Here is a 14,455-nt window from a genome sequence, read left to right as displayed (position 1 = left end):
GGCTCAGGCTCTTCATGTCCGAGTGACAAGTGGTTTGGCACTGTTGTAGTACCTGTTTGTTAGCCAGTGAAATAGTATATTCTGTGTGCACCTTCAAGATCCAATCCTGCAAACACAAATCCACTGTACTTATGTGAGCCATCCCATCAAAGATAATGGAGGCATCTTAGCCCTGGTCTACACTAGGACTTTAGGTCGAATTTAGCAGCGTTAAATCGATTTAAACCTGCACCCGTCCACACAATGAAGCCCTTTATTTCGACTTAAAGGGCTCTTAAAATCGATTTCCTTACTCCACCCCTGACAAGTGGATTAGCGCTTAAATCGACGTTGCCGGCTCGAATTTGGGGTACTGTGGACACAATTCGATGGTATTGGCCTCCGGGAGCTATCCCAGAGTGCTCCATTCTGACCGCTCTGGACAGCGCTCTCAACTCAGATGCACTGGCCAGGTAGACAGGAAAAGAACCGCGAACTTTTGAATCTCATTTCCTGTTTGGCCAGCGTGGCAAGCTGCAGGTGACCATGCAGAGCTCATCAGCACAGGTGACCATGATGGAGTCCCAGAATCGCAAAAGAGCTCCAGCATGGACCGAACGGGAGGTACGGGATCTGATCGCTGTTTGGGGAGAGGAATCCGTGCTATCAGAACTCCGTTCCAGTTTTCAAAATGCCAAAACCTTTCTGAAAATCTCCCAGGGCATGAAGGACAGAGGCCATAACAGGGACCCGAAGCAGTGCCGCGTGAAACTGAAGGAGCTGAGGCAAGCCTACCAGAAAACCAGAGAGGCGAACAGCTGCTCTGGGTCAGAGCCCCAAACATGCCGCTTCTATGATGAGCTGCATGCCATTTTAGGGGGTTCAGCCACCACTACCCCAGCCGTGTTGTTTGACTCCTTCAATGGAGATGGAGGCAATACGGAAGTAGGTTTTGGGGACGAAGAAGATGATGATGAGGAGGCTGTAGATAGCTCACAGCAAGCAAGCGGAGAAACCGGTTTTCCCGACAGCCAGGAACTGTTTCTCACCGTAGACCTGGAGCCAGTACCCCCCGAACCCACCCAAGGCTGCCTCCTGGACTCAGCAGGCGGAGAAGGGACCTCTGGTGAGTGTACCTTTTAAAATGCTATACATGGTTTAAAAGCAAGCATGTGAAAGGATTACTTTGCCCTGGCATTTGCGGTTCTGCCTTTGCAAAAGGTTTCTGGGGAGGGCAGCCTTATTTCGTCCTTCATGGTAGGACACTTTACCACTCCAGGCCAGTAACACGTACTCGGGAATCACTGTAGAACAAAGCATTGCAGTGTATGTTTGCTGGCATTCAACCAAAATCCGTTCACGCGGTGGGAGGAGGCAAAATGCGACCTTGTAACGAAAGCACATGTGCTATGTATGTAATGTTAACAGCAAGGTTTACCCTGAAAGAGTGTAGCGACTGTTTTATAAAATGTGTCTTTTTAAATACCGCTGTCCCTTTTTTTTTCTCCACCAGCTGCATGTGTTTCAATGATCACAGGATCTTCTCCTTCCCAGAGGCTAGTGAAGCTTAGAAAGAAAAAAAAAACGCACTCGCGATGAAATGTTCTCCGAGCTCATGCTGTCCTCCCACACTGACAGAGCACAGACGAATGCGTGGAGGCAAATAATGTCAGAGTGCAGGAAAGCACAAAATGACCGGGAGGAGAGGTGGAGGGCTGAAGAGAGTAAGTGGCGGGCTGAAGACAGGGCTGAAGCTCAAAGGTGGCGGCAGCGTGATGAGAGGAGGCAGGATTCAATGCTGAGGCTGCTGCAGGACCAAACCAGTATGCTCCAGTGTATGGTTGAGCTGCAGCAAAGGCAGCTGGAGCACAGACTGCCACTGCAGCCCCTCTGTAACCAACCGCCCTCCTCCCCAAGTTCCATAGCCTCCACACCCAGACGCCCAAGAACGCGGTGGGGGGGCCTCCGGCCAACCAGCCACTCCACCACAGAGGATTGCCCCAAAAAATGAAGGCTGTCATTCAATAAATTTTAAAGTTGTAAACTTTTAAAGTGCTGTGCTTAAAGTGCTGTGTGGCATTTTCCTTCCCTCCTCCACCACCCCTCCTGGGCTACCTTGGTAGTCACCCCCCTATTTGTGTGATGAATGAATAACGAATGCATGACTGTGAAGCAGCAATGACTTTATTGGTTCTGCAAGCAATGATTAAAGGGAGGAGGGGAGGGTGGTTAGCTTACAGGGAAGTAGAGTGAACCAAGGGGCGGGGGGGGGTTCATCAAGGAGAAACAAACAGAACTTTCACACCGTAGCCTGGCCAGTCATGAAACTGGTTTTCAATGCTTCTCTGATGCGTACCGCGCCCTCCTGTGCTCTTCTAACCGCCCTGGTGTCTGGCTGCGCGTAACCAGCAGCCAGGCGATTTGCCTCAACCTCCCACCCCGCCATAAACGTCTCCCCCTTACTCTCACAGATATTGTGGAGCACACAGCAAGCAGTAATAACAGTGGGAATATTGGTTTCGCTGAGGTCTAAGCGAGTCAGTAAACTGCGCCAGCGCGCCTTTAAACGTCCAAATGCACATTCTACCACCATTCTGCACTTGCTCAGCCTGTAGTTGAACAGCTCCTGACCACTGTCCAGGCTGCCTGTGTATGGCTTCATGAGCCATGGCATTAAGGGGTAGGCTGGGTCCCCAAGGATACATATAGGCATTTCAACATCCCCAACAGTTATTTTCTGGTCTGGGAATAAAGTCCCTTCCTGCAGCTTTTGAAACAGACCAGAGTTCCTGAAGATGCGAGCATCATGCACCTTTCCCGGCCATCCCACGTTGATGTTGGTGAAACGTCCCTTGTGATCCACCAGAGCTTGCAGCACTATCGAAAAGTACCCCTTGCGGTTTATGTACTCGGCGGCTTGGTGCTCCGGTGCCAATATAGGGATATGGGTTCCGTCTATAGCCCCACCACAGTTAGGGAATCCCATTGCAGCAAAGCCATCCACTATGACCTGCACATTTCCCAGGGTCACTACCCTTGATATCAGCAGATCTTTGATTGCGTGGGCTACTTGCATCACAGCAGCCCCCACAGTAGATTTGCCCACTCCAAATTGATTCCCAACTGACCGGTAGCTGTCTGGCGTTGCAAGCTTCCACAGGGCTATCGCCACTCGCTTCTCAACTGTGAGGGCTGCTCTCATCTTGGTATTCATGTGCTTCAGGGCAGGGGAAAGCAAGTCACAAAGTTCCATGAAAGTGCCCCTACGCATGCAAAAGTTTCGCAGCCACTGGGAATCGTCCCAGACCTGCAACACTATGCGGTCCCACCAGTCTGTGCTTGTTTCCCGAGCCCAGAATCGGCGTTCCACAGCATGAACCTGCCCCATTAGCACCATGATGCATGCATTGTCAGGGCCCATGCTTTCAGAGAAATCTGTGTCCATGTCCTGATCACTCACGGGACCGCGCTGACGTCGCCTCCTCGCCCGGTATCGCGTTGCCATGTTCTGGTGCTGCATATACTGCTGAATAATGCGTGTGGTGGTTAATGTGCTCCTAATTGCCAAAGTGAGCTGAGCGGGCTCCGTGCTTGCCGTGGTATGGCGTCCGCACAGAAAAAAGGCGCGGAACGATTGTCTGCCGTTGCTCTGACGGAGGGAGGGGCGACTGACGACACGGCTTACAGGGTTGGCTTCAGGGAGCTAAAATCAACAAAGGGGGTGCCTGTACATCAAGGAGTATTTCAGGCAGGACTGCACGGAGGGTTCCAATAAGAAATGGTGCACCTAAGTTATCGTTGTTATTGGAACAAGGAGGTTAGCCTGGCCTCTGATTGATACATGGCTAGATTTACCTCGCTGCACCTTCTCTGTGAGTGACTGCAGTGTGACCTAGAGGAATGAGTCCCCTAGACAGGGGAGGAGGCAAATGAGTACAAAACAAATCTGGTCTATTTCTTGTTTTGATCCACTCCATCTATCTTTTACATCTTTGGCTGGCAGCAGACGGTGCAGAAGGACTGCATGCCATCCACATCTCATGGCTGCTCGGCAGAAGATGGTACAGTACGACTGCTAGCCATCCCCATCTCTTGCCTGCCTGGCAGAAGATGGTACAGTATGACTGCTAGCAGTCCGTATCGCCTGCCCGCTCACCATAAGACGGTTCAATAGGACTGACTGCAGGACTAAAGAGAATGACCTGGTCAAGTCACTCCAAATTTAGTCCCTGCGACCATGTCTGCCCAGGCACTCCCAGCCGACGCGGCCAGGAGCACCTCGGACACGACGAGGACGACTACCAATCGTATTGCACCGTCTGCTGCCAGAAGGCAATGGGTTGCTGCTACTGTGCAGCAAAGCCGTACCGCGTCTGCCAGCACCCAGGAGACATAGGGTGACGGTTACCTGAGCGGGCTCCATGCTTGCTGTGGTATGGCGTCTGCACAGGTAACTCAGGAAAAAAGGCGTGAAATGATTGTCTGCCCTTGCTTTCACGGAGGGAGGGAGGGAACGGGGGCCTGACGACACGTACCCAGTACCACCCGCGACAATGTTTTAGCCCCATCAGAGTGCTCCATTGTGACTGCTCTGGACAGCACTCTCAGATGCCTGATTGTTTGCCATTGCTCTGACGCTGGGAGGGGCGCTTCCAGGGTTGGCTTCAGGGAGCTAAAATCAACAAAGGGGGTGGCTTTACATCAAGGAGTATTTCAGGCAGGACTTCACGGAGGGTTCCAATAAGAAATGGTGCACCTAAGTTATTGTCCTTATTGGAGCAAGAAGGTTAGCCTGGCCTCTGATTGATACATGGCTAGATTTACCTCGCTGCACCTTCTCTGTAAGTGACTGCAGTGTGATCTAGAAGAATGAGTCCCCTAGACAGGGGAGGGGGGGAAGCAAATGAGTACAAAACAAATCTGGTCTATTTCTTGTTTTGATCCACTCCATCTATCTTTTACATCTTTGGCTGGCAGCAGACGGTGCAGAAGGACTGCATGCCATCCACATCTCATGGCTGCTCGGCAGAAGATGGTACAGTACGACTGCAAGCAGTCCGTATCGCCTGCCCGCTCACCATAAGACGGTTCAATAGGACTGACTGCAGGACTAAAGAGAATGACCTGGTCAAGTCACTCCAAATTTAGTCCCTGTGCCCATGTCTGCCCAGGCGCTCCTGATCGACCTCACAGAGGCGACCAGGAGCACCTCAGACATGACGATGACGGCTACCAGTCGTACTGTACCGTCTGCTGCCACAAGGCAAGGAGTTGCTGCTACTGTGTAGCAATGCCGTACCGCGTCTGCCAGCACCCAGGAGACATAGGGTGACAGTTACCTGAGCGGGCTCCATGCTTGCCATGGTATGGCGTCTGCACAGGTAACTCAGGAAAAAAGGCGCGAAATGATTGTCTGCCCTTGCTTTCACGGGGGGAGGGAGGGAACGGGGGGCTGACGATATGTACCCAGAACCACCCGCGACAATGTTTTAGCCCCATCAGGCATTGGGATCTCAACCCAGAATTCCAATGGGCAGCGGAGACTGCGGGAACTGTGGGATAGCTACCCACAGTGCAACGCTCCGGAAGTCGACGCTTGCCTCGGTACTGTGGAAGCGCTCCGCCGAGTTAATGCACTTAATGCACTTAGAGCATTTTCTGTGGGGACACACACACTCGAATATATAAAACCGATTTCTAAAAAAACGACTTCTATAAATTCGACCTTATTCCGTAGTGTAGACATACCCTTAAGGGAGTAAAGTGGAGTATGTGTGTAAATGTTTGCAGGAACACAGCCATAGTTTTCATGGTACCTAATGGGAGATGAGAATATCCCCAGGACTACACACGATAGCTGGTCTATCGCATCTAAAAAGCGCTCTCAAAAGGATCTAGATATAAGGCGATAATGGCTCCATCTATTGGGTAAAAATATGCAAAATAAAACAAAACTCATAAGAACAATGAATTTAGACTAAAGTGTCACACTGGGTCGAAGGCAGATAGTGCAGTCTATTGTTTGATATTATACATGTCTATTATTTATTCCTCATTTAAATCATAAATAAAAATGAAGGCAGTTCAGACAAATTCACGTGCCAAAGGTGGCTGCATTTCAGAAGAGTAGGTGAAACAATCCCTGTGAACTCATCGTAGGTGTTATACAAATATTATTAATCAACATGTAGTTGTATAATATGTATAGCCAAGTGACTGCCTACACTTGTGGTTCATTATTAAAAGTGTCCAAGGAACCAAATAGACCACACATTTGACTGAGTTTGGCTAAAGACAAAACAGCACAATACAAAATGAAGACATACATACCTTCCAGGAAGCAATTCTTATCTCGCAGCATGTCTACCTCAAACAGGTTTGCTTCAAAGATACAACCCTAGAACTCTCTCTATTTAGCTTATGGCTGTTTACAAGTTAAAAAGCACCTTGCCTTTTTACCTAAGAGCCAACCCTCCAGTTCCTTAACTTGCTGTTTTGTACCTTTCATTATCGCTGTTTTGGATCCCACATTCCAAACTAGCCATGTAGAGGGACATCCCAACTTGTGCTAGGACACACCATTCATGTCTCTTAGCTTTGAGAGGCTTCCTATTATTTTTAATGACAAAGCTGACTTCAGCTTTGCAAAATGTTGTGGGAAACTTGGCATGGGTGAACAGAACTGTGGGATGAGTTAACGTAACTTCCCGACATTTAAATATACAATGTATACTATAATACTACCATGCATATAGTTATTAAAGTGTTGCAACAACCTGTATCCTCCAGAGCTTTGGGCAAGGAACTACCTTCTGCGTGTAAGTCCTGACTGGGGCCTCTAGGTCAGAGGTGGGCAAAGTAGGGCCCGCGGGACCGTTCTGCCCAGCCCCTGAGCTCCTGACCCAGGAGGCTCCTCCCCAGCCCCTCCCCGGCCCCTGCAGCCACACTGTTGCGAGGGCAGCGGGGCTGCAAGCTCCTGCTGCTCCGAGCAGCAGGGTAAGGGGGCAGAGGTGGCATGCACCCATGTGGCAGGGGAGGGGGTCCCAGGGGCAGTCAGGGGATAGGGAATGGTTAGGGGCGGGGTGTCCGGGGGGGCAGTCACGGGACAGGGGGCCATTGGATGGGGCGGAGGTTCTGGGGTGGTTGGGGATGGGGGCATTGGATAGGGTGTGGGAGTCCCAGGGGTCCTATCAGGGGGTGGGGGTGTGGATAGCGGTCGGGGCAGTCAGGGGACAGGGAGTGGGAAGGGTGAACAGGGCGCAGGCACAGCCTCCTGGTTGGGGGGCACAGCCTTCCCTACCCGGCCCTCCATACAGTTTCACAACCCTGATGTGGCCCTCGGGCCAAAAAGTTTGCCCACCCCAGTCTAGGTGCTCTCATGATACACATTAATAATAATAGTAAAGTTGATGTCACTCCATTTTTAAACTTTGCAGTATTGTGGCTGTTTGTAATGGATATTAGCCTTTCATCTCTCAGTTTAAATAGAAATATACAAAAGATTTTTTTTAAAACCCATAACATTGTAATTGGCATCTAAAGCCCTCCCTTTATTAGTTTCTGCTTGTGAATATAATGATCCCCCCCCCCCCCCCCTTGGCTGTTGAAGGAGAGAACACAGTCTGGCTTAAAGTAGGCAACATGATTGCCAGAGCTATCAAAAATGCAACAAAGCAGAGAGGGGGAGCCTAGTCTGTTTGTTCTGATGTGCAAATGAACCTTCCAAACCAGAAAGAAAATTCGGGGGGGGGGGCGGGGGGGAGACAGAGTTGTAATTGTAAATGACACTATGCAGGGGCCTGAGCTAATTGAAGAGGGCTGAGTTATATGTTGTTGTCTTCTCCTTTCTAGGAATCAACCAGGGAAATGGAGAGAGATGGGGAGGATAGGTGGGACTGCCCGTTGAGGGGGAGTGAGGCCAGGGACACCGCCCCTCTATAGTGCTCATGAAGAGCCCCCCCCCAAAACAAACAATTAACCCTTGGTTATAGCCCCCCGGCAAACCCGCCTAATCTAACCCTTGTGTGCAATCGTTGTGACACTCCTTCGATCCCCCCAAAGCAATCCATGAATCCAGAAGACAAAATACATCGGTGCCCTCGCCCTCCCCACAGACTGTTGCTCCTCAGGCGAGGGGTTCGCCTTCCCAAATGGCTGGAGGGTGGGCAGGGTTAATACGCATCCGGAGGCAAACCAGCCCCCACTCACTCCCCTCCTCGCTGGAGCCGGGCGCGTCATGCCCTGGTTCTCAGTAGCAGGCTGCGCTCAAGGAGCCCCCGCTGCCTCTCCAGGGCGCACCGCGATCAGGGGTGCCAAGGAGGGGTCCAGGCTCGCTCCTCTTCCCACCTCGGGGACTGCTGAAGCTCCCGGACACCCAGATCTGCTCAGACCCGGCGCGGGGAGGGGAACTTGCTGCTTCCACCTCCCCCAGCCCGGGATCGGAGGCTGCCGTTCGCTGGGGGAATCGTGAGCCCCGGGGAGCCGGAGGAGGGAGCTTGTGCCCGGCGGCCTGAATCCCGCCGCCCGGCCCCAGGCTGGGGATTTGAACCGCAGAAAGACTCGCCCCCCTCCTGCCACCGTCGCTGCGGCGTCTCCTCCTCCTCTTCAGCCGCGTTGCTGGAAGAAGGAAGCTGCATCCCGAGCCGGAACCAGGCAGAAGCGGGGAGCGATTCCAGAGCGTCTCGGCCAGCACAGAGAGGAAACCCCAGCTGAGCCCCGGCGCTGACCGCGGGAGGGCACCGGCCCCCGCCCACCCTTCCCCAGGCATGGCCTCATGAGCGACCCCCAGCGCAGGCGGAGCCTGGAGAGCGCGGGACGGGCGCAAGCTGCCAGCCGCACTTAGAGACTAGGAGTCTCCCGCGGGGAGCGCAGCGGGCGCCGACACCGGGCTCGCCGGGCAGCAGCAGCTCGCCAGCCCCGGGGGGCGGCTCGGGGGTGGAGGAAGGGCGTTAGCGCAGTGGGAGTCCGGAGAAGACGGTGCCCGGCGCAGGTGTCCGCAGAGCGAGTGTCCAAGCGCCGGCGCCCCGGCAGGGAGAGGGGGCTCAGCGGGGCCCCTGGAGAGGGGCGCCCGCAGAAGAGGCTCTAGAGGGGGTCGGGGACTGAGGCAGAGGGTGCCCGGGCGGGGGCTTGTCCGCCCCAGGTAGCTCCCAGGGGTGGGAGGCGGCGCCGGGCATGCTGCGCTGCCGAAGCTCCTGCCCGGCTGAGAGTTCCCCTCTGCCGGCGCCGGCAGCTCCCCATGGCGGCTGCCCCAGCCGCTCGGGGCCGCTGCTGGCCGAGGCCTGACTGAATGCTGGGGCCCCGGCTGCGCGGCCGCGATCGCCCTGCGGCAGCGGAGGGGAGCGCCCATGGCTCGGGGCCGCCGGGCGCGCCGGGCCCAGCTGCTGCGCCCCCGGCTGCACGGGCTGCGGCAGATGTGCTCCCGGCGGGCGGCGCTGCAGCGGCGGGCGCTCTGGGTGCTGGCCTTCTGCACCTCGCTGGGCTTGCTGCTTTCCTGGTCCTCCAGCCGCCTGCTGCACTGGCTCGCCTTCCCCTCGCACACCCAGGTGCGCACCGAGTGGAGCCGCCAGCTGCCCTTCCCCGCCGTCACCCTCTGCAACAACAACCCGCTGCGCTTCCCCCGCCTCTCCAAGGGAGACCTCTACTACGCCGGCCACTGGTTGGGGCTGCTGCTGCCCAACCGCACTGCTCGCCCGCTGCTCACCGAGCTGCTCCGCGGCGACGAGGCGCGTCTGCAGTGGTTCGCCAAGCTCGCCGACTTCCGCCTCTTCCTGCCGCCCCGACACTACGAGGGCATCAGCGCCGACTTTATGGACCGCCTGGGCCACCAGCTGGAGGACATGCTGCTTTCCTGCAAGTACCGCGGCGAGTTGTGCGGGCCCCAGAACTTCTCTGCGGTGAGTGGGCCCGGGACAGCCAGGGCAGGATCTCGCCTCCTTTAGAGCTTGAGCTCTCCCCCCCATCTCAACTCTCTCCTCCAAATCAGGACCTCACTGTCCTCTTCCCACCCCTTTCCTCCAGCGCACACACCCTCTCCTGTCTCCAAGTCAGCTCCGCTCTCCCCAGTAGTTGTTGCCTTCCTGAGGGACCAGCCCACAGCCCAGCGTGGCCCAGGATCGAGTCCTTTTCTTTCCCCCTGCTTCCCATGAGTCTTACCCAGCCTGAGGCTCTGGGACTGTAAGTGCCACCCATTGACTAGCAAAACTCCAACTGGGAGTTGTGCGGATAAGCTGAAGGCAGAATAAAGGCCCTGTTTTAGCACTTGATTCCCCATTGCCAAAGCCAGCTAGTATTTGATTTCTTCCTCCCCAAGCAGCGGGGCTGTGACCTAGTTCCTTCCCCCAGCCTCAAGCAAAGGGAAAATCCTGGCAACAAACACTCTTTGACTTCAGTGGGGCCAGAATTTCACCCATTGTGGATTTCTCCCTCCCTTGTTCCTAGAAGAGAAAGACAATTGTTCCCACCTGCACTCTCTTTTTGGGGGAACGTCAGAGGGCTAGCTTGGAACAGGTTGCCTTTTGAAAACTATCATGATCCAGACCATATCAGTCAAACATCCAGAGCCTACTAGATTGTTTTCAAAGTTCAAGTATGTGACATGGTGGTTTTATTTTATTTTATTTTTTTTGAGGGAGGGAGAGGTTGGAGCCAAAATCCCACAATTCTAGCTGAGGGATTGCCACCTCCCAATAGGATTTTGCAGATGTTAATAGGGACATGCTGGCTGCCAGCTTTGTTATATAAAGCAATCATGTATTGGTGATCAGAACTGAAATGCATTAATATTCAGCTCATTCTGGGTTTTTACTGTGAGTTTGCCAAGTGATCTGGGCCTGGAATAGACAAGGAACTAACTCAGGATTAGAGGGGCACAGGCGGGCTGGAACAGTTTGTATAGTGGGGACGTTGAGAACAATTGAACCGAATTGTAAACCCAGTATATGATGGAAACCACTTCAAGCCAGGGGTGTGGCAGCCCCCCTAGTTCCAGCACCTATAGCGGCACATATGGGTGTAATTATTTTGACAAAGAGGAAGCAACACTGTGAAATGACATTGGTCTAGAAAGCTCTGGGCAGAATTATACTGTGAGAGGGGTTGTGTGAGAGTTTGAAATGCACGGCTGACCTGCAGTGCAAGACACCTGGGTTCAGGTCCCAGTTCAGCCCTGGATGGGTTAAATGTGAGCGCACTGTCCTTGGAAGTGCAGATAAAACAGAAACATAGACCAGTTTTGTTTTAAGATGGCATATTGGGCAAGTAAAAACACACACACAAGGTCATAGAACAAAACAGTCCCTCCCGCCTTTTCTAGGTTGCCGTTCACTCTGCCCAAGTCCTATTGGCTGCTTCACAATGTTTCTAAACTTGTTAGTAATCGCTACAATGATTAATCACTGTGTTAACAATCCTGAGGAGATCAGGTTTATAGACCCTCCCCTCTTACCCTTTGGCCCTGAGTTTCTGTAACCATCCTGTGCCCATGGAATCCCCAGTACTCCACTCCCAGGTGGCTGCCTACAAAATGTGCTGTGTGCACTTAAGGACAAAGCACTCCTGTCTCCACAGTTCTGATTTCCCCTTCCTCCCACGACTTGACTACAGAGCCTCATATAGGGTAGCCCCAAATAAAAGAGCACTGTTTCCCAACAGAGCAGTCTTCCTTGTATGAGGGCTTCTGCTTTAAAAACAACCACTCAAGTCCTCCCACGCTGACAACCCCCTCCAGTGCTTCCTGTGACTTTATTCCTCAGAGGGGCTAGGACTCCCAGCATACCCTGAGTCTCCATAACTCTCCAGCCCCAACGGGGGAAGCAAAATCTCCCCACGTAAGCGCTGTGTCTACTCAGCTTCCTCACATGTGAAAGAACATTGGTGAAGAGAGATTGTGTTAGCAGCTCATCGGTTGTGCTAACTTGAGCTGTAGCTTACCTCCTTGATGGGCCAGGCAACTCATGTTAAAAGCTCCACTGCACTTGAGTCCAGGGCTTTTGTGTGTGGACAGGAGTCAAGTTAGGGGCAACACGCAAGTGAACCCTGCAGTGAAGAATAAGCTTAGGAGCCAATTCTGCTTTCCTTATTCACCATGAGGAGAACATTACTGTGCAAGCCATCCCTTTGATTTCTCTGGGATTATTTGTGGAATAAGGTGCTGCTCTTGGGGAGAAAGCTAATTGAACGCGCCTTCATCAATAGCAGCTATCATTTGACTTTTTTGAATGCCCCTTTCCTACTCCACTGACTGGAATACTCTGCTGTTCCAGTCCTATCGTGATGTCAAGGAGAGAAGGATGCAGGTTGTGATTTAAATGCCATGCATGCTGAGAGTCTTTAGGGAGATCTATTTGTTACTTCTAGCTGCTGCTGCTGCTACACACAGGAGACTAATTCAGTTCCCTAGCCTGTAAGCCTCGTTTGAGATGCATACCTAAAATCAAAAGGAACAGTGTTCTCAAACTTGTCATGTGAGGCTGGCTGGCTGCTAAACTGTAAAGATAGGGGAGAGAAAGGAAGACACCCTATGGGTCTCTTTTGATCAGCCCAGTACCGTTGAGCTAGCATGTGCTATTGTATCTATGGGCAGAAGTGGCAGAGTTTTGTCTTACTAATAAAGGTGCCTTTGCTAACAAGGGGAGAGGTCTGGTCTTTGCTGGCAATTGTTTAGGACATAGATAAACACACACCTATAGGGCAGTAGAGGGAAACATATGAGTGATAAGCAAGGAGCAGTGAGGAGGAAGCAAATGGGAATTCAACCTGCATTTTGAAAAGAGCCGCTCTCCCTTTTATAGCCTACATATTTTTTCTTCATTTACGAGTGCAGTAGACCTGATTGTAGGTTTTAATGAACTCTTATTAAAGTCTTAGAGAGCAAGGAAGAGATGATTTGTAGGCACTGTTATCCTGAGAAACACAAAGCCTCAAGCACTGTTTCTCCTTGATATCATGGGAAGATTCCAGGGAGAGCAGTGTAGGAATCAAATGCAGACTTCTGTTTGATGCTACAGCTAACCACCCAGCTACCAAAGACTGCAGCAGCTGTTTCTTACTCCCAAAGAAGACTAATGAACATGTTTTTCCCCATCCTTCCTGCTTATATTGGCAAGGCAGAGAATTCAAAATCCACCTCTTGAGGGTAGGAGCAGAGGAATGAGCTGTGCATCAGCACTTGGATGTAGCTGCAATGTTGCGGCTAGGCAGGCCAATCAAGCTAAAGTGCTGAGTCCTGAGCTGACTTGTTGATGCTTGACTGTGAGTTATCGTTAACACACAGGAAGAGAATTCACGACTCTATGGTTTGAGACGTTCTGGGGATTCCAGATTCTATTCTCAGATACCACCTAAGCAGCTTGCATTCATAGAATCATTGATTCCAGTGTGAGCTGGGGGTGGGCTGGGCAGGCAGAACTTGTTCTCGTGTTCAAAATTAAAGTGCTTTGAGGTGAATCTGTGTGTCATGCAAAGCATCTGCTTTTTCTGCAGTTAGAAAAAGTGATTGCATGAATAAGCAATCAAAAGAGTGTTGCTGGAGCTATGCACAACTATGTGAAATAAAGCAGGTAAAGCAGCTGAACATATATTGGATGTATACACGTAAGCATGGTATTTTGCAGTTCAGATACTTACTTGGATGCCTAAGGAAAAAAAACATGAGTGCTCCTGTTTACCATATCCCAAAATGCAAGAGGGAGGAGACATTTGAAATTATATACAACAAATTCAAAATAGATATGGGGTTGGGGTTTTTTTTAGTATTTTTTCTGCATTGCACAACTAATTTGTGGAACTCACTGCTGCAGGATGTAGAGGGAGATAGTGTGGTTTAATGAAAATATGATTACATATATATGTGAATAGCAAATATACGCAAGAGTATAAAAGAAGAGAAAAAATTATCAGTGTGTTTGAATGGGTGTTAAGAAAAGGCAGAATCTGGCCTGGCTTCCCCAGTTATGGTATCCAGAATAAAAATGGAACTGGGTTACGTTCTACAAATGGTTCTGCTCAGGGCTGTAAGGAGCCTAATTGACTTCCATGGCTGTGTCTGGGCATATCCATTGGCAGGATCTGGGTCTTAGAAGCTGTTGAGTCTTATGCTTTTTAGCCCTTATTCAGGACAGCATCATTATTCAGGACAGCACTTTAAGCACACGCTTAAATGGTGTCCTGAGTTGGGGACTTTAGGACATAAGTTGATCACTCAGCTGAAGTCATGCAGGAAGTCTCTCCAGTATAATACAATGGAAAAGCTGGACTAAGGTATCGTAGATAAGCTTGAAGGGGTTAGATTTTTGTTGGTAAATATCAATTTCACCACCCACGCACAAGTCGATGAAAAGATATTTCCATCCACGATCATAGAAATTTCCAGACAGGCAAAGTAAGAAAAATGCTGCTTGAGAATTTGATGTTTGATTTCAGGATACTTATTTTGATATATGACTCTGACAGTTTGTGTTGAACAGTTATAAAGCTTTCA

At 51.4% G+C, this 14,455-nt stretch overlaps 1 protein-coding gene across 4 annotated transcripts in view; it reads left to right on the top strand.

Annotated features, from left to right (window-relative positions):
* LOC125626865 (acid-sensing ion channel 2) overlaps positions 1-14,455 on the top strand; it is a 1,352,865-nt gene that overhangs the window by 930,413 nt on the left and 407,997 nt on the right. Inside the window, exon 1 of one of the 4 annotated variants that reach the window (XM_048830387.2) lies at positions 7,985-9,872. The exons of 2 other annotated variants lie outside the window; for them this stretch is intronic. In XM_048830387.2, coding sequence (XP_048686344.1) covers positions 9,266-9,872 — 607 coding nt within the window. In that variant the 5' untranslated portion in view covers positions 7,985-9,265. Of the gene's footprint in view, positions 1-7,984; positions 9,873-14,455 lie in introns of those variants that run through there. One more of the 4 variants, XM_048830386.2, reaches the window with a different exon arrangement.

The sequence above is a fragment of the Caretta caretta genome, chromosome 27 (genome assembly GCF_965140235.1).
Source record: "Caretta caretta isolate rCarCar2 chromosome 27, rCarCar1.hap1, whole genome shotgun sequence".
Taxonomy (NCBI): domain Eukaryota; kingdom Metazoa; phylum Chordata; order Testudines; family Cheloniidae; genus Caretta; species Caretta caretta.
Note: the sequence above shows the minus strand (reverse complement) of the source record. Positions and strands in the feature narration are given on the sequence as shown.